General features: G+C 45.8%; 1 protein-coding gene across 2 annotated transcripts; it reads left to right on the forward strand.

The window, feature by feature from the left end:
• The first annotated feature begins 16,089 nt into the window (after positions 1–16,089).
• Positions 16,090–25,777, forward strand: LOC102569329 (sulfotransferase 1C3). 2 transcript variants are annotated; one of them, XM_059722174.1, is made up of 5 exons: positions 16,090–16,765; positions 18,990–19,084; positions 19,953–20,133; positions 20,644–20,713; positions 21,473–21,540. In XM_059722174.1, the coding sequence occupies exons 1-5, from the start codon at positions 16,753–16,755 to the stop codon at positions 21,483–21,485; spliced, it is 372 nt and encodes a 123-aa protein (XP_059578157.1). In that variant the 5' UTR covers positions 16,090–16,752; the 3' UTR covers positions 21,486–21,540. The 2 variants fall into 2 exon arrangements, with proteins under 2 accessions (XP_059578157.1, XP_059578156.1); XM_059722173.1 differs by lacking the exon at positions 20,644–20,713 and having other exon boundaries at positions 21,473–25,777.
• Positions 25,778–26,083: the final 306 nt, after the last annotated feature.

Genomic DNA, 26,083 nt, shown 5'->3' on the forward strand with positions numbered 1-26,083 from the left:
CCATTCTTTCACTGGGATAACTACCTCCTGTGCCCATAATGCAGCCAACTCAAAGTATAGTCAGGTCTCCTGGACTCCATTCTCCCTCAGAATTGCACCACAGGGGATCTTGCCCACCATCCCTCTTGAGTTTGTTAAAATCCAAGTTTGTTCTTTATTGAAGTCCAGTATCTTTCTTCTGCTGCTCTCCTTCCTTCCTGATCTTAAAGTCTATCATTTCATGGTCACTGGCTCCCAAGTTACTTTTCACCTTCACATTTTCCACCAAGGCCTCCCTGTTTGTGATCAGCAAGTCAAGCAGAGCTGCCCCCCTCAGTTGGCTTCTCCACCACCTGCTCCAAAAAGCTTTCCCCAACACACTCCACAAATTTGCTAGACGGCCTGTGCAGTGCTGTGTTCTCCACCCAGCAGATGTCACAGTAATTAAAGTCCTCCATAAGAACAATGTTCTCTGATTTGGAAACTTCCACTAGTTGTTTTAATAAGGCTTCATCCATTTCTTCCTCCTTGTCTGGTGGCCTATCGCAGATGCCCACCATGACATTCCCTTTGCTGCTTTCCCCTCTAACCTTTACCCAGACGCTTTCAGCAATCTTGCCTCCCACTTTGTACTGCACTTCAAATTATGTGCCATCTCTTTTACATACAAGGCAACCTTTCCTCCTAGTTTTTCCCTGCCTGTCCTTTCTGAACAAGTTGAAACCATCCACAACAAGTACTCCAGTTATGTAAACTGTTCCACCATATCTATGTATTCCCCATTACATCAAAATTCTGCAACTGTACTAAGACCTCCTGTTCTTGTTTATGCCCCTTGCTTCTTGCATTAGTATATAAATATTTGAGGTAACTAAGAGATTGTCCTGTTTTCTCCCTGAGAACATTGCTAAGATTTCCATTATTGCCTTCCCTTAATAGGATTTTATCCACATCCCCTGGCTCTTCACTTATTTCTGGGCTTTTGTCTCCATCCCTTGGTGAATTTAGTTTAAAGCCTTCCTTACTAGCTAGTGAGCTTGTATGCAAAGACACTCTTTCCCTGTTTGTCACATGGACTCCATGTCTCCCAAGCACTGCTTTTGGGAACATCATGCTATGGTCAAAGAAGCCAAAGCTCTACTGGCAACACCATCTACATAGCCACTTACTGATTTCCAGGATGCACCTCCTTCTACATAGGCTTTTACCCATGACCAGGAGAATCAGTGAGAACAATTCCTGGGCCCTTGTCCTCTTCATACTTGCACCTAGAGTGGGCTCCCACAACAGCAGGCTGCCCGGCCCTGCCCCACCAGCTGGAAGCCCCTACCAGGACTTTGGGCCTGGGAGCCCGTGGCTGCCCTGGCGCAGGAAGCTCAAGTAAGGGAGAGGGGGGACCCCGGGCAGGGAAGGAGCTCAGGGTAAAAGCGGCCCCTCTCCACCCACGCCCAGTGTCCTGCACTGCAGCTGCTCGCAGACCGTCTTGGACAGCCCCATGGCCCTGCGGCTTCTCAGCACCAGTTCAACCCGGTTGTAGCCAAGCGGCTCCTGTAGCACCATGTCAACCTGGGCATGCATGCCATGTCAACTAGGACCATGTCAACCCCTGCATCTTCATTGTCAAAGGTCACATGACATCACTTCCTGATATGATACCACTTCCTGTGATGTCTTTGAATATGGCTTGCCGGCCCACTGGGTGATAAAAAGTTTGTGATCCGGCCCCACAGTCAAAGGTTGGACACCCCTGTCCTAAGCTAACGGATCAGCCTGGCAGATGGATGCCTCTGTGCCCTGCACCAAACACTACCATCTGGCACTTTGCATGGCAATTATTTGATCTTTCCACCCCTTGGGGTACATGGCATGACTTCTCCTGTCACTGAGGGAGAATTCTTCTTATCTGAGGCCAGGGTTTCTTTCCTGTTTCTTAGTGGGACCACCATAGGGTCAGAAAATGACTGCTACCTGATGCCAGAAGTGATAAGCTTCCAGCTTCCATGCAGGAGTGAAGGGCTTTTCTAAAGAGGACAGGCTGCAATGACCTAAACCACTTCCACAGCTTTGGTGTCAGGAAGGAACCTTTCCTTAGGTCAACCTGGCAAGGCCTCTTTGGCTCCCATGTCTACTGTGGGTTGAATCATGGTCTTTTATATAGGACCATTTGGGAATATTTCACTGAATCTGTACTTTGAGAAGTCCCCTGCCAACCCTGCGGGCTGTATGTTGGACAAGCCTGGCTTAGGAGGTCTGGAAGGTACCAAAAGCCTGTATCTGAGACTTCATGGAAAGATTCCCAAGACCCATTTGACGCTCTGACTACTATCCCACACCACTCATTCTTGTGATATTGATACTTCCCTGAGCAGATCAAAAGTGACAACATGGCTTTAGGTCAGGGGCAGGCAATTATTTTGGGAGGGGGAGCTGCTTACCCAGTTTTGGCAGACTGTTGAGGGCCGCATGGGTAGCCCCGCCCCTTGACAGGTGCCCCGCCCCCTGGTCACCATCTTGGAAGCAATGTCCCCATGTCTCGGGACCAATGTCCCAGGGCCAGCACTGGTGGGGCCCAAAGCAGGGCGCAGGCTGGCAGGGGTCTGTGGAGCTGGGCTGGGCAGCACCAGCAGGGAGAGGGGGGAGCTGGCCCGGCTCCGTAGAGCCCCTGCTGGCTGGGACCCCGTGCTCCTGCCACCCTGCTCTGGGCCCTACTGGCACTGGCCCCAGGACACTGGTGCGGGCCCTGTGCTCCCGCTGGCTCCCTGCCCGCTCACACCCTGTGCCCCCTAACCCCGTGGTACAGGCGGGGGACAGCGCATAGCTCCGACCCCCTGCTTGCCAGCAGGGAACTTCTCATGGAAACTGTATTGATGGAAACTATAAGTTGGCTATTTAAGATTAAAGTCTGTCCGTGGATACCTAGTAATCCATGAGAATTGTTTGTATGAGAGAGACACGTATGTAGCGAAGGCCAGAAGTCAGACCCTAATGTTTCCAAATCACTTTGAGGTCTTTGGAATGAAAGGTATTATGAGGCCATCAACATTAGTGATGGACTCCTACTGGATCTTGCAAACTGTCAACCTATTAGGATTCTGTGCACAAAAAACTGAAATGAAGAGATAAGTAAATGGAGCAAAATTGCTTACTGGTGGATTTTCCTAGGAGCCAAATGGAATAAGTTGTCCAACTTCTTTGTGTGGTTAGTGAAGGCTTAAGCATCAACTTCCCCCTCCCTCCTGTATCCTTTTGAAATTCCTGGCCTAGAATCCTAAAAGGCAGATTTACACTGCTCTCAACAGGACCTTGACCAAAAAGGGAGCGAGGAAGTGCATGTCTACACCCTGACATTCTGAAAAACTGCTACCAGCATTTCACAACACAGTGTTCAAACCCTTTTGTAACACAGGAGGAAACAGGAAGTCTCGTGTGGCTTCCCATTAAAGCATTACACAAGAACCAGAAATGATGGGCAAGGCTGCTTGGATCATCCAGTCCGACTTCCTGAAAACAAGCCTCTTCAGGAACTCTGGCGGGTACATATATACCCCAGGCCTACGCAACAGTAGGAACACATCATGTGCCTAGAAAAGGGATTCCACCAGCACCATTTTCAGAATCAACATACATTTCTCCTGCTGGGGACATACATTTCATCCTGGACTTAACTGGGAGGGACCCAGAAAGCCACCTTGCTGTCAATCAAGGGTCTAGGCTTGAGTATCCACTCCATAACAGCAGCCTTTTGAACATCAACACTTTGTGGTGAACAATGCTTCTTAGGGATTTCTTTTTCCATTTAATTTCTTTTGTATTTTTCAGGTGTAGCACAGCTGGCTAAAATGCCATCTCCTTAGTTAATACAGACCCACCTCCCAGTTCAACTGCTTGTGTTCTTTTGGGATAACAATTGTAAGGGGTTTCTTTGTCTGTTTGCTCCTTTGTTTGGATCACAGAAGCACCTGGCAGTTCCAGTCCAGGTGGTAATCTGACTGGACCCTGCTTTGTGCACTATACAAAGCATGAAGTAAAATCTATTCCACTGAGGCCGCACGAAAAGAAGATTAAGTAAACATAAATAGGTTTTAGGAAAGGGAAGTGGAAAAAGGGAGAGGTTATGTGGTTGGCCCACCATTGTACAGAGAATCTGAGAAACAGCAATTGAATTGAGGTTGCCTAGCCTCTAATGGTTTCCTGATCCACATGAACAGCCTTTTCTCCATGATCCTATATAGATAGGGACCTACTTGAATCGCAGTTTTCCATTTTTGTGGAAACCGTGAAAACTGACCGTTTCTGCAATCACTCCGAAAAATAGTGCTTCCTGTGATTTTGTGTGGAACGCCCCCCGATAAAATAAAAGCTTGCTGGAATACAAAGAAAGCGCAGCAATCCCTGCAGCCATAGATCATGTGTTTTGAAAGACAGCTACTGAGAGGCTGAGCTAGTGACATAGATTCAATGAAGGAGCCAGTCGGGAAATCAGCATGGTTTCAGTGCCATCTTTTAAGAAGCCAGATTCAATGCTTCAGCAACACTGCAGTCTGAAGATGACTGATTGGCCCCTTGGCCAATCAGCAACAAGGTGGGGAGTCACCAAAAGATCTTGAAATGTATCTGTGCATGAGCGGCCCTAGAAAATCCCTCCATCTCTTCATGATGTAGGTAGGACCCTGTCTATATAGAAAATCAAAGGTGAACCTCAGGTTTCTAGGGGATTTAAGTTCTCCTGTTTTGCTTTCTTTTTTTTAAAGCGACATCCAAAAATTGACCCTTAACAAGCAATTTACATAGTGATGGGCCAGTAGTAAATTTTGCAAATAAGGCCAGTGCAATGTGTAGTAATATGATCCCTAAAAGCCAGTAATCCATGCATTTTCCTGGCAGATTCACTAAAGTGACCAATGTAAAGGAGAGAAAATCCAGGTTCATGGTACAGGAGAAACAAAGGGTGAAGTCCAATCAAGTCAGAGTTTGGATAAAAATCACATTGTCTTTAATACACCCATGATTTTTCCCTTTTTGTCCTTCACGGGATGCTTTCTACACACCTCTCTGAAGAAGATTCTTGATTCAGCTGGATCCTAGTATGATCATGTGCACTGATGCGGGAGGAGAGAAAGGAAGTATGGCAGGGGGAGGAAGAGAGGGGGAGTATAACCTCATGTAATGTTTTTGGCCCCAAGTAATGTGTTGTTTGCTTGTGCTTGTGTAAACATTATGAGCTGAGACATGTAGGAAGGGGGCTGGTTTCACAGGTGAAATGCTCAGCTCCTAAGAAGGACTACATCACAGTGAAGGACAAGATCTTAAAGATCTGCCTTCTTTGCATTCAAAAAGACAGCAAGACAATTTGCATTAGCAGCCCTTGTGGATTCCCAAAAGTAGTATACACACACTTGTGTGCCGCTTCCAACGGAAATTTAGTAGATTCTACTTTATTATACATTGGTTATTCCCATCTTCCAGTTATTTTCATATTTTCTGTGGAACAAATACATCTGCTAGCTATTCAATTGAAGCTATTCAATTTTATCTAGTTAAATGCCTTTGACTTTAAGCATATTTTGGTTTATTGCATAAGCTGAACTTAGAAAAAGAAGGCCAAGGATGGGTTAATCAAATAAGTCAAAGAGACCTGTTTGCAAAAAGAGATTTATCATAATGTTGATCAAATTATTAAACATTTTTTGCAACCTAGCAATGGATTATATATGGCTTTTTTTTCTTTAAATTATGAAGCCCATTTCACTTGTAGGAGGTAAATGTAACATGTTTTGGGGGATTTAATAACAGCCTTCAAATACCTGAAGAGTGGTTACAAAGAAGATGGAACTAGTGTGGTGGGAGATAACAGAACAAGGAGCAATGGCCTTTAGTTCCAGAAAGAGAAGTTTATGTTAGGTACTAGGAAAGCTTTCTGACTAAGGGTAGTAAAGCACTGAAACAGGGTTTATCTCACAGCTAAACTGTATAGGGTGCATGAGTTCTTATTGTGTAGAATAAGTTTTAGGGTGTGCTTGTGAAACTCTTGAAAAAGAAGACAGAAAAGTACTAAAAAGGTCAAAGGATAGGTGAAGTGTACAGAAGGAAAAAGGGGAGAAGAAGAGGCATAAGTGATTCTATCTTTTTTCTGCAGTGATATAGCCTCTCCCTTCAGTTTAATTATCGTATCATTTAAATAGAGGATAATTGCTATGGTTTTTACTTCCTTTTTCATGTCAGATATTAAATAAATTTTATGGTTGGCTATTCCACAAGCCTACAAAGACAGAAAAAAAGGTGTAGAGGATAAATTCTAGCCTTTCCAAATTTAGAAAGGTGGCATGACCCAGGATGAAGCACTCACAACACAAGGTAACGTCCCTTGGTGTGCAATTCCTGTTACTGTTGACTCAGCTTAATATCACAGGCTTTTTTCAGTCCCATGTGCATGAGGGAGTTGGAATGGATCAGGGCCCGAATGTATTAGGAATTTGTGAACAAGAACAATAACAGAAGAGATTAGAAGCAAATGGAACAAAATTGCTTACTGGTGGTTAACTAATGGAGTGAGGCGTCCAACTCTTTCAAGCAGTCAGTGGAGGGTCAAGCATCAGCTCCCACTCCATAGGTCCTTTTGAAAACCCCAGCCTAGGATTCTGAAGGCCAGATTTACATCATTCTCAATGGGACCTGCTGGCTGCTGAGAACATTTGAAAATCTTGGCCAAAAAGTGGAAAAGGAGGGTGCACATCCACACGCTGACATCCTGAAAGGCTACTTCCAGGATTTCACAACAACCTTTTGTAAATCTTTTGAAACCTTTTTGTAAGGTGGTAGGAAACAGGAATGTCTCATGTGGTTTCCCACTAATGCATTTCACAAGAACCAGAAGAACTAGACAGGTGACATCCCAACTCTTTTTGTATCTTGACCTGCAGTAGCACCACTAAATTCCCGGAGAGAACATATAAAGTCCTCAGCCCATGACATGGAACAGTCCTGGAAACACAAGTGAATCTGCCTCATATTTTTCCCCATCTAGCCTCACGTTAGAGCATCACAGGAAGCTGAATTTGTCCCCTGCCAGCCCTCAGCCTAGCATTGCTGCATCCCAGACTCCTCCCTCTTGACCACACAACTTCCATAAGGTGGGGGGGACGGGGGACTTCAGTTTCCTTGGCTCAGCTCCAGAGAGTTGTTAATGAACTTGCTGTCTGGAGGCACCCGTATCAATCCCACCCTTTGTGTCCTGTGGAAATCATGCTAATTTGCACAGACAGCAAGAGTGCAGTGCCATGGGAGAAAGGTAAAGGGGAGGCTTTGACTTTTTGCATTATTTCTATTATAAGTTGGCTGTCTGTTGTCACCAGGCATTTTTTATATTGAATATTTTGGTGTAGAAAGTTTGCAAATCACGGGCTGTAGAGTTCCCCCCTCTTAAGAGTGGGGAAGGGGAGATGGATGTACAGGGGAAGTAGATACCATGTGTCGTAAGATGGGCTTGTGATGACAGGGATTTTGCCTCAGATCTTGATTTATTCTTAGTGTATAGAAGTGTCACGGGTGAAGACTCCAAGCCGAGGTCTTTGGAAAGGGGCCAGGATTATACAAATATGACAATTTATATGTGAGCCTAAGACTTGAAATGATTTCTAGCCTCTCTTTCTTTTTTGTTGGCTTTCTCTACATGCTGTTTGCTCAAAAACTTCTAGACTGTGATCATATCTGAGCAGAAGCTAAAGTATTCTTTATTTTCTCTTTTCAAAGGAAATTAAGGCTGCATAGACAAAATTACATTTTCCACTTTCATTTTCCTTCCTATGGGGATTCACAGGATTTACAGTAAGCAGATGTGAAGATACACTGCTGATGATTCAAGAGGGTTTGTTTCACGGGCTGCTGATCTTAGGCTGAGTAGGACCTAACCCCCCTAAACATACATACAAATGTTCAGGAACAATGTTTATTGTTGTTAATTTTAACTAAAAGTTAAAAACTTAAAGTTTGTAATGCCACTGGCTGCGTGTTCATTCTGCTCATGTTTGTGACAACCTTGCTGCACAGTTCATCATGTCAACTGGGCGAGGCATTTTATTTTTGACTAGTGCTGGGTGTAGGCATATAAACCAGTGGTCCTGACTGCGTGCAGGTAACAGAGTTGTACTGGCTATTTGGCTACTCTCTTTTATGCATTACATGCAGTTTTGAACTAAAGAGTTCACAAAATGCAGGGAATAAGATATTCAAAAACACAAAGTGCCGTCTTACACTCCAAGGCTTGCATGTCTAGGGTGAAAGAATTCACCCCACTAACTGAAGTGATTCTGCTCTTGGGTTGAAGCTATAGAGTGTGCCCAGTTGTATGGAAGTAATGAGCCTAGAAAAAGGTATTCTCTTACATTTTCACCTGATTAAATTGCCAAGAAGCAGCTTGTGCAAAGCAGAGGGGTCCCTTAAGGAGGATGCTTATAGTAACTTATTAGTGTTATTTTTCCCTCTGGTAGACTCTCAAGACCTTAACCAAATTCAAGGCCCCAAATTGGTGAGCTGAGTCCTGTACAAAGAAACTACAATCTGCAGTTACATAGAGCCCCAAAGAGATTATGAGTGTCAACAGGTAAATCAGGTGTGTGATTATTCTCATTTTACTGAGAATTGAACTGAGACAGAGCTTTAGGGCAGAATCCTCTTTCATTTTAAGTACTTAAATGATAGTAGCCCAGCCACATAATGACTGTTTGGTGCTTATGCACAGTCTGTGTATGTGCCATGTGGATGAATAAGCTTCCATATGGTATCTGAGCGTGCAGATAAGGCTGTGCTCTGGCACAGCAGGTATATGCACATGCCCTGGGCAAGTGTAAGTCATGAACTGTACCTGGCAAAAGCCTAAGATAAGTGAGCTCTCCCATAGTCTAGTCCCAATAGCTGAGGCACTAGGACCCACAATCAGGAGATACAGGCCCTGCTGCCCACCTCAATAAAAGGGGATTTGAACCTGCATTTCTCTGACAACCTGGGACACTGCTCCAACCACTAGGCTGAAGGCTAGGCATTATCTGGTACTCCTTTTGAAGCCACCTTCTTGGGCAGCTAGAAGAGGAAGCTATGTGTAGCTAGGAAGACACAAATAAGCTTTAAATTGCCTGGCTTAGTGTGATGGCAGATGGTCTAAGAAAAAAAATGGAAATCCTGGGGTCTGCCCTGGACCTTTGCTCCCAGTGGTGCAGACCTCTTGCTCCATTTAATCCAGTGACTACTATAGCAGGCGGGTATCCCAGGGATGGCCGCGATGTTCCCTGGTGCCCCATGACCATGTCAGCTCTGCCCCAAGGGCACCTTCTTATCTCTCCTGCCACACCTTGTAGGTAAAATTATAAATAGGGAGGCTGACTATGAGTCTTTACACAACCCCCAGTCACACTAAATCCTAGACTGCACTGGCCTTCAGACCTTTCACTGGGCCCCTCTCCAAGATGGTGCCTCATGGGACACCTTTAGCCTTATGGGCTACCTGTGTGGCTCTAAACCTCCCCTATACCACACCCCAGGCCTCTTGGATGCTATACAAACAGTTGACTCACTTAGCCCTTTCCCAAGCCAAACTCTGCCTCTACATTTGTCCTCTCATGTTCCTGTCTCCTGCGTTTCTCTGGTGCCGGGCTCTCTGGCTCCAGTCTGTCATGCTGCTCTGAAGCCGGGCCTTCCAGCCCCTATATCTGCTATGCCCTTCTGACTCCAGGCTCTCTGACCCCAGTCTGCACCCCTCTGGCACCAGGGCCTTCTACTGGGCATTAATGAGGTCTCCACCTCCCCTTATTGCCTCATCCCAAACTACTGGTACAAACAAGAACACGCACATAAGCCCTGGGGCTATAACACAACAATAACAATGGAGACCGTGCTCTGACTCTTTAAGAAGGCAAGCTTCCACCCTAGAACAACACATTCCCTAGTCCTGGATACCTTGTAGGGTCCTGGAGCCTTTACTGTACTTGTAGGCCACAGTGCAGGCGACCAAACATCTCTGGGTAGCAGTCTAAGGCAGGGGCTCCTTCCCCTGGCAGTCTCCTAAACAGTGTGAGCCCTGCTGCCCCCCAGCCCTGAGCTTATATGTTCCCAGGGCCCTGCCTCCTTCCGGTCATCTGGCTGCCTGCAAGTGCTGGCTAATTACCCCATTAGGATGTTGCTCCTGCAACCTGCAGCTGTGGTGTCCTGCCTAGCCTGCAGGACTCCCTGGTTAGGCTGCTTCTGCCCTTAAAGGAGCAAGCACATCTTAGTGCCCTGCTGCAACTACTATATGCAAAGTTCAGTGTTCAGTTTCAAGGGGAGGGCTAAAACAGGTACTGAGTTATGTTGAACCTGTGGCCTGCTGGTTACAGCTTTGTGCTAGAAAAACATCATGGATGTTCAAACCCTCTTTGGGTAAGAGGGACCTAGAACCTCACCCTCCTGCTTCCTGGGTTATCAGGCTCAAGTGCATGAGGGCTCACTATGCAGTGTTTAAGCTGTGCACAAATGTAAAAAATGATACTTATGCGGTTGGGTAAGTGCCATGGGTTCATCAAGTGAAATTTGTTTACTATGCATAGTGACCTTTTCCAAGGTCAAAGAATGAGTCTGAGGTACAATGAAAAACAGAATCCATGTCTCTTGGATCCCAGTCTTATGCCTATATGACATGGCCCTCTGCCCTCTCAGTTATTATGGGTGCCATATAAGTGCATCGAGACTGCTCTGACAACACACTGGAACAGACTTGATTAATCAAGTCTGCTGGAGGGTGGTAATTACCATGCTCCAGCAGAGTCCAGTGTTAAATGTATCAGTTTCCCTGCACTGAAGAATGGCAGTGGGGGCGCTTTAACTAAAGCTCATTTGACTAAAGTTCTAATTAAAGGCCCCCTGCCCCTCCTCCCCCCAGAGCATGTGTATAAACTCCGTATGGTTTTGATCCTTTGATCATTTACACTTGACCCCTACCCGAGAAGCACACTCAATGAGCCCAGCCTCTTACAATCATTGGTTCACATGCCCCTCTCCGACATGCTCCTCTCCTTGATGATTTTCTCCAAAATCTTCCCGAGGACCGAGGTGAGGCTTACGAACCCAAGTAACTATAGGCCTATAAGTCTCATCTCGGTCCTTGGGAAGATCTTGGAGAAAATCATCAAGGAGCACATCTGTGGGGGGCCAGCAGGGGAGATCATGCTCAGAGGCAACCAGCATGGGTTCATCAAAGGCAGGTCCTGCCTAACCAACCTGATTGCCTTTTATGACCAGGTAACTAAATCCTTGGATGATGGTGTCGCGGTGGATATAGTGTTTCTAGACTTTAAGAAGGCCTTTGACACTGTCTCTCACCCCATTCTCATCAATAAATTAAGCGACTGCGGCATTGATGCCTGCACAGTTGTATGGGTATAAACTTGGCTGATGGGGCGCACCCAGAGAGTAGTGGTGGACGGGTTGTACTCAACCTGGCGAGATGTGAGCAGTGGGGTACCCCAGGGCTCAGTCCTCGGGCCCGCACTGTTTAACATATTCATCAGTGACTTGGACGAGGGGGTTGAAAGCACATTGTCCAAGTTTGCTGATGACACTAAGATGTGGGGCGAGGTGGGCACACTTGAAGGGAGAAAGAGAGGCTGCAACTAGGTTTAGACAGACTAGAAAAGTGGGCAGATGAGAATACGATGGGGTTCAGTGCAGACAAATGCAGGGTGCTGCACCTTGGGAGAAAGAATCCACAGCATACATACAGGCTGGGGAGTTCCCCTCTTGAAAGCACAGAGGTGGAAAGGGATCTTGGAGTCATTATTGCCTCCAAGATGAACATGAGCCACCAATGCCAGACCGCAGCCAGCAAAGCCAGCCATACCTTGTCATGCATCCAAAGATGGATCTCTAGCTGGTCTAGAGAGGTGATACTCCCCCTCTATGCGACATTGGTCAGGCTGCAATTGGAGTACTACGTCCAGTACTGGGTGCTGCACTTTAAAACGGATGTGGCCTGCCTTGAGAGGGCTCAGAGGAGGGCCGCCCACTTGGTGAGAGGGCAGCAGGGCAGGCCTAACGAGGAGAGACTGAGAGACCTGAACCTGTTCAGCCTTGGCAAGAGGAGGCTGAGGGGGGACCTGGTGGCTGCCTACAAACTCATCAGGGGAGATCATCAGCAAATAGGAAGAGCCCTTTTCTCCCCAGCACCACCTGGGGTGACAAGGAACAATGGTAATAAGCTGATGGAGAATAGGTTTACGTTAGAGATCAGGAGGCAATATTTTAGTTAGGATGGCCAAAATCTGGAGCCAACTTCCCAGGGAAGTGGTCCTCATCCCTACCTTGGGCAAATTCAAGAGGAGGTTGGATGATCACCTGTCTGGTGTCTTGTGACCCCAGCATTCATTCCTGCCTGTGGCAGCGGGTCAAGCTAGATGATCTGTTCAGGTCTCTCCTGACCTTAGCTACTATGAAACTATGAAGCAAGTGTCGAGATTCAATTGCCTAAAAGGAAAAAGACTGTTTGCTTTTGTCGCAAGAGGTCTGAAAAAGCCTGTACAAACAATTCCTGTGCTGTATCAAAGAGGTGAGAGGGTAAGAAAGCTGAACTATGGTCTCTTTCGTAAAGTGTTATGGTCTATTAACTGGAGTTATAAAATATGGTATGGTATAGAACTGTCATTGCTGTCTCTGCCTCTGCTTTAAATGCAGGCCCAGTCAAGGACACACACACTTAACCAGTGACAGCAGGGGTGGGCCAGTGACTGCAATAAAAGAAGAGCCCTACTGTGCTCCTCTCTGTGCTTGGAAACACTGGGTGTGTCTACATGTGCCATTTACATGGAGCTTATTGCTTCACAGTTTATTGCTCCTGCCCAGAGCGCAGCACATTGAGCCTGGTTGCAGCAGACCTGGCTGGCACAGGGTCTGGAGGGTCAGCCTGCCAGCCCAGGGCTTCTCCAGCTGGGCTCATTGTGCTGCAGAGGGGTTGCCTGGGGCATGAGGGTGCTTCAGTGAGGGGCTAGCCAGCCCTGCTGAATGTACTTTTCTTCATCTGACATCCTATAGGGGGAAGAGCAACCTCATGCCCCCACCAGCTGGGTTGGTGTCTACGCATGTGCTGCTGCACATGAAAAAACTTTGCAGCAGAATAGGACTTGTACTTACAAGTCCTACCCAGCTGCAGAGTTTATTTGTCTCCTGCACCCTAATAGTGGCACACATGTACATGGTACAAAGTTTACTGCAGAGCTAATTAGTCAGCTCCACAGTAAACACTTTATGTAGATGCACCCAGGGGATAGATGAACCATCTTCTCAGCCAACTGCTCTCCCTGCTCTTTCTCTTTCTGATTATATTCTGTTGAACTCTTTCCCCCTATAGGAAGTCAGCTGAAGAAAATTACACTTGGCAGGATTGGCCAGTAGTCCATGCCATCCCAATGGTCTGCACATTTTCCTTCAACTGGGAAAGGATTGATAATTTCCAGAGCAGGTCAGAGGACATAGTGATAGCTACACATCCCAAGTCTGGTGAGTTACTGTGATGTTAACGATTAGGGGCCAAAGCACCATGTGAAACCTGGTGGTGGAAATGTTGATGGGTCTGCCTTTAAAGCCCACCATTTTCTCACTCTCACAGGGAAAACCATCTCCACTGATTCATGGCTGTTGCTAGTGTTAATGTGCAAAAAGAGCCTCTCCAATGTGATGTAGCACCATGAGGCAATCCTTGGAACCCACCCCATTCACTTGGAGCCTGTACCCATCTGGATTGGGATTTATTCCTTCCTTAACTGACCACTTTGCAGCCTATTGGTTCTCAAACATGAATAACCTAAGTGCTCCCCACCAAGGGAAAGTGATGGGTATTTCCCCCACACCAAGGATAAAATGAGACTCAGGACTTTATTGGGTCATCATGGGGGCCTCTATATTGTCACTGCATCTTGCTGTGGTGGAGATTCAGGTCTGATAGCCATTTTAGCACCTTCTAGGTTGTAAGGGTAGGCCTTTTGGCAAGACATCATGCTCAGCTCTCATTATGCTCATTTGTGTTGATCCACTATGATTAAGCAGAGATGCAGATGGGATCTGGAGGACTGAATTCTCCTCAGTCAGTCTCAGGGGTTGCTAGGAGGTGAAAGCTTGCCTGCAGAATCTTTATTTGTGAAAGATGGCAAAAGATCATGTGTTGTAGCAAATTACGGAGATTCCATCTTTGTCTAACCTCAAGCTAGTGTGAGAGAGGAAGACAGATACACAAGACCATACCAAAGGTGTCAAGCAGTGTGATTTCTGTCGGCTTGGCTGGGAAACCTGTGGGCTTGGGTCTTCCTTGAGTGTTCCTGGATAGGTGAGTCTGATATTTGTCTGAGGTTTTCCACTTGCTCTTTGCTCTTTGCTTCTTTGCTACCACATGGATGAGTAAAATTGTGGACATGATCCTGAATGATGGTGATTGTGAAAAATGCAGGCAATGAAATTATCATCAGAGTACCCATGCTGGAATTTGCTACCCCTGGAAAGATGCCAGCAGGTAAAATGGACACTACTGTTATGTGACTATACACAAAGCCTCACATATTTGGTACAGATGGCTTGCAGCCCAAGAGAGGAAAAATGGACTTTCTTCATAGGTCTTAGACACTTAGGTTGTTGAGGTACCCTGGAGAATATTATCTTTAGTCCCTTGCCTCCATCAGGAGTTATCTCTTTGGAAATCTGCTTTACAGGTACAGAGCAACTGGCCAAGATGCCATATCCTCGCAGATTGAAGACACACTTGCCAGTCCACCTCCTACCCAAGTCCTTCTGGGAGAATGGCTGCAAGGTAACCAGATGCAGTGATATTGCCTTCTCAAGAACAGCATGATGGGGGACCACTGGGGTTCCCTGCACCATGCCATTGCCTTCAGTGGGGTTTCCCAACCAAACTGAGCAAGTGTTTGTTCCCTAGGACTTTCCATCACCAAGTACACACACGTAGGTTATAATTACTGGAGTGCGGTCATTACCACGCTCCAGCAGACTTGATTAATCTGCTCGATTAATTTGCCATGCGCATGATCAGAGGGCAGGAGAACAGGCCTCATGATGAGAGGCTGAGAGCCATGGGACTCTTCTGCCTGGAAAAGCACAGGCTCGGGGGGACCTGGTGGCTGCCTATAAGTATATAAGGGGTGTACATCAGGATCTAGGGGAAAGCCTGTTCACCAGAGCGCCCCAAGGGACAACAAGGTCAAATGGTCACAAACTCCTCCAACACCATTTCAGGCTAGACATAAGAAAGATCTTCTTTACTGTCCGAGCCCCCAAGGCCTGGAACAGACTGCCACCAGAGGTGGTGCAAGCACCTACCCTGGACTCCTTTAAGAGACATTTGGATGTTTATCTTGCTGGGATCCTTTGACCCCAGCTGACTTCCTGCCCCTTGGGCAGGGGGCTGGACTCAATGATCTTCTGAGGTCCCTTCCAGCCCTAATGTCTATGAAATCTATTAAATCTATGAGACTGCTCTGACACGCTGTAATTACAGCATGTTGGAGCAGTTTCGCATGTATGTGTATTCACACATGCATTGTCTTACACTGACTTCTGCCTTTTGCTAGGAATATTTGTGCTGGGTCCTTTAAATATATTCTGTATGTCTTCGGAAATTCAGGACATCCTTTCAGACTAGCGATTTTAGTAGTTTTCATCCAATCACTGCTCCTCTTCACAATAAGATTCCCCTACATAAGAATCTGCACATCAGGGAATCCACTGGCTCAGATGTTCTATGAGTAAAACCTAAGGGCCAAGTCTCAGCCCTTGGCTGGCCTGACTTGATTGTTACCTGTCAGCTCTGTGTTCCTGAGGGAGCCCTGGCACCCAGCTTGCTGGACTTACAAAGGACTTTTTCTATTTTCCCCCACCCCCACACACACCTCATCTAACCAGAACTAAGCAGAAGAAAAGTTTAATAGGCATCTCAGGCCGTATATTCCCTGGTCCCAGTATGGGAGGCCTATTTAAATTTGACTGACTAAAACTTGGTTTCCGCGTTAGGGAATGCTGAGGCAAGAGACCGAGTCCGGGGGGGGGGGGGGGTATGGGCGACATTTGAACAATGGTTAAGGGTTCATCACAGCATCCAGCCCTTTGGAGCCCTAACCACAAATGCTGTCATACTTTTCCCGGGATGACTGGTGGAAGTCCTCCCCACAAAGTTTATAAACACTCCAAGTAATCCCCTTAAGTATGTTAAAAGACTACAGTAAGATCTGAATGTTATGCTAAGCTGAGGCTTATTCACAACAGGTAAAATACAAAACACTGATGCTGACTTCACAGCGCAAGCATAGCTAGGCCATCTGAGAAACAATGTAGTATCCCTTGCAGTATATCTTCTATATTCATAATAATTTCAAACTGGTTCCTAGGTGTCTGGTTACTCCTTAACATTTTATGTTTTTCCTGGTTGTTAATCAGTTTCTTAAGATGTTCCAAACCAGATAACCCCTTGTCACTGAAAAAGGACAAATTGAAACTGTTTATGTAACAGGATTTTTCCTGTCAATTATGGCTTGGAACCCTCTTGATTTACACAACTAAAAGAATGCTTTGAAGAGGCTGGAGGGTATAAGAAAGCTGTAAAGCAGTAAGCAGAGTGCTTCAAGAGAGAAAAATCTCTCTAACACCATCTGCTGCTGTTCTTGAGAAGCTGGGAGAAACAGATCGTCTCTTTCGGTTGCCTGTTTAACCTTCAAGGATCGTGCTAGGAACTTTGCTTGTCAACAAATCACCCGAATGCCTTGGAATGGTGAGATCCCAGCTCTCACTCTCTCTTTGTCTTTTTCCCTCTTTCTCTTTCTCTCTCTCTTTTTCTTTTTCTCTCTGGCATAGCTTTCTGAACCTAAATTTTATTAGTTAAGCTTGAGTTAGGTTTCCCCAAATACTCAATTAAACCAGGGTAATATTGTAACTGTTTTTGTTTGTTTTTTCTTGCATGTCTATTACTACTAGTGCCATTATAAATTTCAAGGGTGTAGGTTGTAAATTTCATACACTTAGCAATAACTAACTTTTATAGTCAAACTGGTGATAACTGGGTGTATTTTTCCTTCTCTCCTTCCCCTTCCCTACTTGCTCTGCAGCAACACTTCTTTCACCTAAGCCAAAGATCCCCGTGAAGCCCAAAAATACTGTGGGGTCCGCTCATCAAGAGGCTACCACTGCTAGGACAGTTAGGGCAAAAGATTGGGACATGCTGAGTTTAAAACACATAAGGGGATCAGCTCGTATAGGCTGATTGACCCAGTTTGCCTCAGACATGCCCTAATGAACTGAATGCTGGCCCATAAGGGTGTCAGCTGGACACCCAGCCTGATTCAGAGGTATTCTGTTCACCTGTGTGCTTGTGTCTGACTGCATTTTATAGTTACCTTAATGAACTGATTCCTGGCATATGAGGGTGTCAGCCTATACATGCTGATCAACCCGGCCGGGTCAGGCACATCACATTAATCTGTGCGTGTGTGTATGTATTGGATTGATTTGGTGGCTGGAGGAACCCAGCCCCATTGAAACTGAGTCCTGCAAGATAGCTCCATTGGGGGTGAGGACTTGCAGAAGGGAGAGATACAGCTTCATATAGAAACACAAGTAACACAAGTGTCACAACCAAGTTAAGTAGTGCCCATGTCACAAACAAGTAAAACCATTCAAAACAGTTTTTTTCTGCACTAGGTTAACTAAGGGTTAACAATAATGATAGTAACCGCTTTTTTTGCTGCGCATGTCAAAAAGAAATTTATAACTGCGACACTAACATGAAATAGAACTTAGCCTTCTGTGCTGTACATAAATCATTATAATTGGTCAAAGAAAACAAGGAATAACCCTGTGATAACACCCTAGCAAAGACTGCTAGGTAATTGGCGATTCTAATTAAATTTATGACGTGGCGAAAAGCAATTGGCTATTACACAAATAAAATCCGTCTTCACTTCCGTGAAGTGGGAGACCTCCACGCACACACCTGAAAAACCTCTGAACGTATGCATGAGAATAACTGACAAATTGATCACTTGTCAGTCTCCCCTGTCTCGACCTAATCAGACGTAAATCAACGACCTGCCGGCCCGACTTTTTTCTCCATTTATCTGCCCGACCGACAAACTCTTATGCAGACTGACCTATGACCTACGAACCTTAAGCTGTAACTAACCAAGTATCTCTGACCTCTGCTATTCACCACCTTGACGGCATGAGTAAATAATCTTGCTTTGCAACCGATAAGCGTCCGCCTAATTAATTCCACTCCAAGCATCACAAGTACCCGCCTGACAGCCTTCTAAGGCCCCGGACCCTTATCTGCCCCGGTGGGAGTCAGGGAGAGCTGCTGGCCGGCTGCCCTGGGTCCCGACAACAAGCAGCACATTAATAAAATTACAAAGACCCTAGAAATGTACCCCTAATAAATGATCACACCCAAAACTGATAGGCAAATCTGGTAACATGATGGGAGCTATGTTGATTTATACCAGCTCAGAATCTGGCCCATTTGATTTCAGTGCAATTTTCCTGATTAGTATCACTTGGCATTCTGGCCTATTGACTACCAGGAGGGATTCCTGTTTACACCAGCTCAGTATTTAACCCAGGGACTTTGATAAGAGTCATATTGATATACAGCATCTGTGGACCTTGCCACTTAACCTCAATGCAGCTACCTCAGTTTACACCAGTTAGTAATCTGACCCTAAATTGTATCTATGCAATTTTTGGTTACTATCTAGTTTCTGTTCCAGTCATGAATGAATAGATACAGATTTCAACCTGACACTGGAACCAGCAAAACAAAGAACTTGGCCCAATATGTAGTAATAAACAGCACTGGGTGTTTGTGTACAAATTTCCATTTGGTTTCAGATATATGTGGTCACCATGAACTTGAACAGATTTACACCAGTGTAGCATGTGTCCCCTCATTATCCAATACACTTCCTCTGATGGTATCTGCATATCTCTTTCTCCAAATCCAGTTGCTTGTGTGTTCTGGTACGACCATGTGAAAGGATGGTGGGAGAAGAGGCAGGACCACCCCATTCTCTACTTGTTCTATGAGGCCATGAAAGAGGTGAGTGCACAACAAGACCCTTCTGAAGAGCAGTCTGCCCGCTATCCTGGGAAAACCTGTCTGTGGGTATATTCAAGTCCATTTTCAGCAGGGATCTGGGTTTTCTGTTTGCTATGGGAAAACGCGGTAAAAACTGGATATTCTCATTTTAAGAAGAAAAACCTGGATTTTCTCTTTTTAAGGAGAAAAACTCAGAATTTCTCCATTAAAGGAAAAAAATGCAGGAAAATGTGGGTTTCCCCTTGCAGACAGGAGCTCCCCATGGTGAAGGAGGGAGTTGGGCAGGGCTGAGGCATGCGGCCTGGGGCCATGTGCAGCCACTGAGCCCAGGCGTGGAGCAAGACAGAGCTGTGGGCAGCTCATCTGGTGAGTGCAGTGGAAGGCTGGCTCCCCACCACTGTGCGCACTCCCAGGGAGCTTGGAGAAATCTCCCGGCCCCCCCTTCAATAGCAGAGCTGGGGCTAGGAGCTGCTGGCTGCTGAGGCAGGGGGCATTCTCCCAGCCTGGGATCTGTGCTCAGAGACCTCTTTGGAATCAGGCAGCTCCTAGGGGAGGGGGTTGTTCTCCCATCCCTTCCTGCCTGGCCTGCCCAAGAGCAAATTTGCTCCCAGTCAGCCGCATCCACACCATCACAACCATGTGGTTAATTTGCTACCTGCATGTACAGGTAGCAAATTAACTCCACAGTTGACTAACTGACTGAGAAGTAAGTGTTGGTACATTTAGACAGTGATGCTTTACTGCACAGTCAGTTAGGCAACTGCATGGTAAAACATCTTGTGTAGATGTTCCCACTGTTCACCTGACTGGGTGATCAACTGAGTCCAACCACACCCATCTGTATGAAGCACTGCCTCTCTTTCTGTAGGACCCAAAGCATGAAATTTGGAAGGTGATGCAGTTCCTGGGGAAGGACCTGACGGAGGAGGTTCTGGATAGGATTCTGTATCACATGTCATTTGATATGATGAAGGAGAATCCCATCACCAATTATAAGATGGCTCCTGGTTTCCTGGTTGAACAAGGATATTCCCCTTTCATGCGCAAAGGTGAGCATATGTGTGAGCATGAGCACACATCATTTTTCTCTTTAGTTAGCATTAGAAGTTGTTTTCCCATCTGGTTTTCTTTTCTTCACTGCCTTGAAAGGTGGGTCTTTATTTCTCCCCCACCATTAAATAATTATTTGATAAAGTGTACCAATAGCATAGAGACTAGGGAGCTGAAACTAGGCCTCCTACTTCCCAGAGGAGTACCCATCACACTCAACTTCCAAGTAAGAATACCTTGTTTTCTCTCCTTCTAGTTCTAGGATTCTTGCATACCTTTCCACTCAGTGGTCTAGCTTTAATAGGAGGTTAGAAAGAACAGAGCAGCCCAGTAGTCAAGAGCACTTTCTTGGGAAGAGAGAAATACAAGTACAACCTCCCAGTGGCTAACATAAGCCTAGAACCCTAGTCTCTTACTTCAAGGACAGGAGTCTATGCCATTAGGCTGTTTGCTATGACCACATAAGCTATTATTTATCAGTTACTAGGTCTGGTTTTTCTGTGTCTAAGGAATTGGAGACTTATGGGCCTTTCTGAGTGCTGAAGAACGGAGTGAAATTCCAGCGGAGCTCAGGTGGAGGTAGAGGTCTAAAGAACATACCTATCTTAGTGTTGCTGGGGCTGCTGTGGGCTGCAACTGAATCATGCTTAGTGACTTGGGATACCGAAAGCCCCACAAATGACACCTGTGTATCTACACATCACCCTACATCACTGTAGCAACAAGTTACATTGCCGTACAATGTGCTATGGCGACATAGCAATCATGTAAGTCTACACATGACCAGCAGCTACTTCGCTATAGCGGTGCACTCCCTCATTTTAGTGCACTGCTACGGTGAAGTAGCAGCTAAAACTAACTGTGTGCTGCACACACAGTGCAGTACAGGCGGCTACTGCACTGTGCTTTAGTACTTCTAAAAGGAAGCACTATAGCACGGAGCAGTAACAACGTTGCCATAGGGTGATGTGTAGATGCGCCCTTAGACACTTTAAAAGGGAGAATGGGACTTGCACCCTTGTATTGCAGCTAGTAGGAGTGGGTGGCAATCAATACCACATAGAGTTGGGCCTGTACTGTATCTAATTAGTACTCCATGTAATGAACTACAGTTCTGGCCCTGCTGTGTATGGTACACTCATTAGCCCTAAAGCTAAATTTCCCTCTCAGCCACACATGTGTAAATCTGTTGGCTTTTCATGGAAGAGTGTCACTGAGGGCTGAGCCAAGTGCTTCCTCAGTCAGCAAGGCTGTGCTTTATTACAGTTTTCTCTACCAAAAGATTCTTTGCTTCACGTGTTTCCTTCTGTTTCTTTTATTGTCTCTGTCTCATTTTAGGGATTGCTGGTGACTGGAAGAATCACTTTACTGTGGCCCAGAATGAGAGGTTCAATGCAGACTATGAGGGGAAGATGGCTGGGACCACCCTGTGGTTCCCAACAGAGGTCTGATATACCTGGAGTCTCTGTGTCAGGATGCTAAACCAAACCAGAGCTACATGGGACTTTCTGTGACACCAATTTTTCTTTTTCCTCCTCCTTCCTTGAAAAACCAAAGGTCAGACTGTAGGAAATGTCTCCATCCCAGTGGTAGGCAGCAATATGTTGTGACTCGGGGAAATGGGAATTTCTTTGAAGAGTCTGGGATTCTTTTAGAATATCCTAAGTAGGAGTAGGAGTATGAGTAGGCTCATACTCTAGTTAGCTGCCATACAAATACACCTTATTTTACCTCACCCCTTGTTGATTGCTGGACTGTATCCTGGCCAGCCTCACTTTGGGCATGGACCTAGGCTTTGGGTATGGTGATGAACAGGGATCCTGGTTTTCTCTGTTTAAAAAAAAAATCCCCAATTTTCAGTTATAAAAGTAACCCCAAATCCACATTTTTCCATGATTAAAATGAAACATCACTATATCTATCTATCTATCTATCTATCTATCTATCTATCTATCTATCTATCTATATGTGTGTGGTGGGGGGAGGTATATAGTGTGTATGTTGGGGGGGTGTTTCAGTTAAATCACAGAAAAATATGGATTTGGGGTTATATTTTTTTAATGGAAAATTGGGGATTTTTTCTTAAATCAGAGAAAACCAGGATCCCTAGTGATGAGGTAGCCATCACTGGGGCACATGTGGCTGACCTCCTCACCCCTACTGTTTATTCTGCCAATCACCCACTTGGTCCTTCTTTACAGTTGTTACTGCAGGGTGTGTCTACACTGTAAAATGAAGATCCGACTGTACATGTACTATCTTAATCTGATCAGTAGGGGTAAGAACAACAGCAGTAACACAGCAACACAGACTTTAATACCTGCTACAGCCAGAATCACTGGAAGGCTTGTACTCTGGTTGCTACTGTGCCAGTGCCATGGCATCTCCCCTGCCGTTACTTGTGCCAGCTAGTACATGCTACAACCAGACCTTCCTTTTGCTATGTAGACATATCCCCAGGATTGTCCTATACTAGCAGTTGGAAAGCAAATAAAGAGGCTTCCACAAAAAGGCTGGGTACAGAAGCCTGTTGTCATTACTGGGAAGAGACCTAAGTTTCACTGAAGGACGTCACTAAACCCCCAGCGAGATGAAGTCAAGCACTTGCTCAACAAGATATTGGCTGCTTGCATTCATCTCAGGATTTTCTGCCCCTTCTACGCTGCACGCTCTTACTTTTCCTAGGTGGGTCAACAGGTGAAAAGGTCCTTTCTTGCAGAAGGTTCTGGAAGGGACACCACTATACATGCACATACCTCATGGTACCAAAATTTGATCAGGCTACATGGGGTCAGGAAGGAGATGAAATTTAAACTTGGAGTGGGTGGGTGGTGGGGGTTGTGAAGAAACTAATGTGAATGTCATGTGTGTAACAGCAGAAGGAACCGGGGGACAGTCTGCAGAGCTGTGCTGACTATTAATTTGGACTGCAACTCTCAGAAACCCCCAAGGGCTGGGGAGAAAAGGAAAAAGGAAGAGGAAGCTTGTGGCAGGAGCAAGGGGAAGAGAGCAGTGTGCTCATGGCACTTGGGCAGCCGTATGCAGAGGAGCGCACAGTGGAGCTGGAGATCTCACGGGCTGGGTCAGCCAGGACAGTGGGCTGAAGCAGCTGGACTCAGACTTGGGGGCCGCTGCAGGCTGCTGTTTGAGCCCTCTAGGGACTAAAGCCTCACTTGGGGACACCTCTGAAAATTTAACCCAGGGGAAATTCGGGTGCTGCGTATATGGGCACTTTTACATATGCTTTGCGGTTTTGGGGGGGTGCTTTAATTAGAGCAGCTCTGAGAGCTGCTCTAATTAAAGCGCCACAGTGTCTTATGTATCAGCATCCTTTACTGTCCAAGCCCCCAAGGTCTGGAATAGACTGCCACTGGAGGTGATTCAAGCACGTACTTTGAACGCCTTCAAGAGAAAATTGGATGTTTATTTTGCTGGGATCCTATGACCCCTGCTGACTTCCTGCCCTTCGGGCGGGGGGCTGGACTCGATAATCTTCCGAGGTCCCTTCCAGCCTGAATGTCTATGAAATCTATGAAATCCTAACGTTTCAAAATGGTGGTGGTGGTGCTTGAACTAAAGCTCGTTTGATGCACTTTAGTTAAAGCACTCCCAACACCATTTTGACGTGCAGGGATGCTGATACACGAAATGCGGAGGCTGGCTTTAGTGTGGTAATTACCACGCCACAGCAGACTTGATTAATTGAGTCTACTCTGACACACTGTAATTACAGCACATCGAAGCAGCCTCACAGCACATCTACAGGCACTCTTTGTTACCAAGTACTAATGTTTCTTTACCTTTGACATGTTCCCTCCCTGTGGCCCCTTGGCTTGTGACCCTAACCCCTTGTTATATGAAATTTTATTGCCTTACCAGCACTTTCTATGTAGATGCAAACAAATTCCTGTCAGTAAAACAATGTAGCATACACCAGGACCATACGGCCATATAATGCTCTAAAGCCTACATCCGGTAGATCCTTGTACCTGTTACACAGGCATGGGCATGGTGTGGGTTTTCAGTAGTGGATCTACCTAAATCATGGGGGGACTTTTCATGGTTCGATCATGGCATAAAGTTCTAATTCTATGGTCATTTTGTGGCAGCCCTGCCCCTTAGCGCTGATCAGTGGAGAGGCCCAAACGGGAAGGAGGGATGAGGAGGCAGCCACTGTCTTGAATGCTGGCTGCCCTTGGTGGAGCCCCATTACTGAACCCTGGAGAGGTCATAGTGTGAAAGGAGGGGTGAGAAGCCATCAGTCAACTTGTCTGCTGCCTTTCATTACACCCTGCCAGCCAGCACCTTCCCTTCCAAGCAGTGAGGACAGCTGGCTCCCACTGGTGAGCCAGTTTTTTATTTTTATGAAGATAGATAGATAGATAGATAGATAGATAGATAGATAGATAGATAGATAGATAGACCCATTTTTCAAAACAGGTAGCATATTCCATTTCCCCACCAGAGGAAATCATACCAGTGCTGATATCTATCTATCTATCTATCTATCTATCTATCTATCTATCTATCTATCTATCTATCTCTTTTTGGACATGAGAGTGAAGTGTGCCACCAACTTTAATCCAGAAAAAAAGTGTGCTCCAGGTATCAAAAGTTTGGGAAATATTGTAATAAATACTTAAATGATCTTTGTGCCTCACATTCATTTCCCATGGTACACATGCACTTGACTTCATTATGGGAATGATGCTGACAGTGTCTAAAGAATACTTATTTATTTATGTAAAAAATTAAAGTGTAAAGAAATTAATAGACTTTGCAGTTGTAGGAGGGTACGGATCCTAACTGGAGGTTGATTTCTAGATAGCTCAGTGATTCTCAACCAGGGTGCTGCAGCACTCCAATGTACCTTGAAATCCTGTCAAGGGTGCTGTGGGGTGCCAGCACTGTTAGGTGTACAAACATGTGTAACCCGGGTGGTACTCCAAGAGGTACCCCCTCTCCAATTGAAGGGATCAGAGCAGCACAAGCGCTGTGGATGTGTAGGGACACTCCTGCTCCTATAGAGCAGAGTCAGATCACGAATGGGGACTGAACCATATACCTTTTAATGAGAGAACAGTACTTGGAACATAACAGACATAAACCAGGAGGTATAGGGGACACTACAATGCCCCAAGGGGCAGGATTCAACAAAGGTTAGCTTTACTTATTACTTCATCACGCTGGTGACTCGTGTTCATTTTGGAGTTGACTACAACTCCAAGATCCCTCTCCTCAGTATGGTATCTCCCAGGCTATAGCAGTGTTGATGATTCTTCCTCCCTGGGTGCAACACATAGCACTTATCTTTGTTAAACTATGTCCTATTCTGTTCCCCCCATTTCCCCAGCCTGTCATCTAGTTTGCATGCCTCCCCACATAGTTTGGTGTTTTCTGCAAACTTGGACAGAGTGCTTTCTATTCCCTCATCCAAGTCACTGATGAAGATATTGAACAGTACCAGCACCAGGACAGAGTCTTGTGGGACTTCACTACCTACGTTTCTCCAGGTCAAAACCAACCAGTCCACTACCACTCTCTGGGTGAGTTCCATAAGCCAATTGAAAAGTTGGGCTCATCCAGGATTTGAACCTGGGACCTCTCACACCCAAAGTGAGAATCATATCTCTAGACCAACAAGCCAATTACATATGATTAATAAAACCACTCTGCCTGGATGTTGTTTGTCTGAGTTCTTCCCACCAGGTAAAGGCTTTATTATTTTTCTGTAGTCAAAAAATAAGTGAAAACTAAGAACTGGAATTTTCTGATGGGTGCCTTGGATCTAACAAGGGGTGCTTTGAAAAGGTTGAGAACCACTGAGAAAGATGATACTTGGGCCAAAGAAGAAGATTTGGTGAGTTCTGTTCAAGTTCCCCTCAATGTGCCATGTGAATGAGGACCCTTCCAACCTGAAGGCCTTTTAGGGCATTGCTTCCTCTACCA

The sequence above is a fragment of the Alligator mississippiensis genome, chromosome 2, assembly GCF_030867095.1.
Source record: "Alligator mississippiensis isolate rAllMis1 chromosome 2, rAllMis1, whole genome shotgun sequence".
Lineage (NCBI taxonomy): Eukaryota > Metazoa > Chordata > Crocodylia > Alligatoridae > Alligator > Alligator mississippiensis.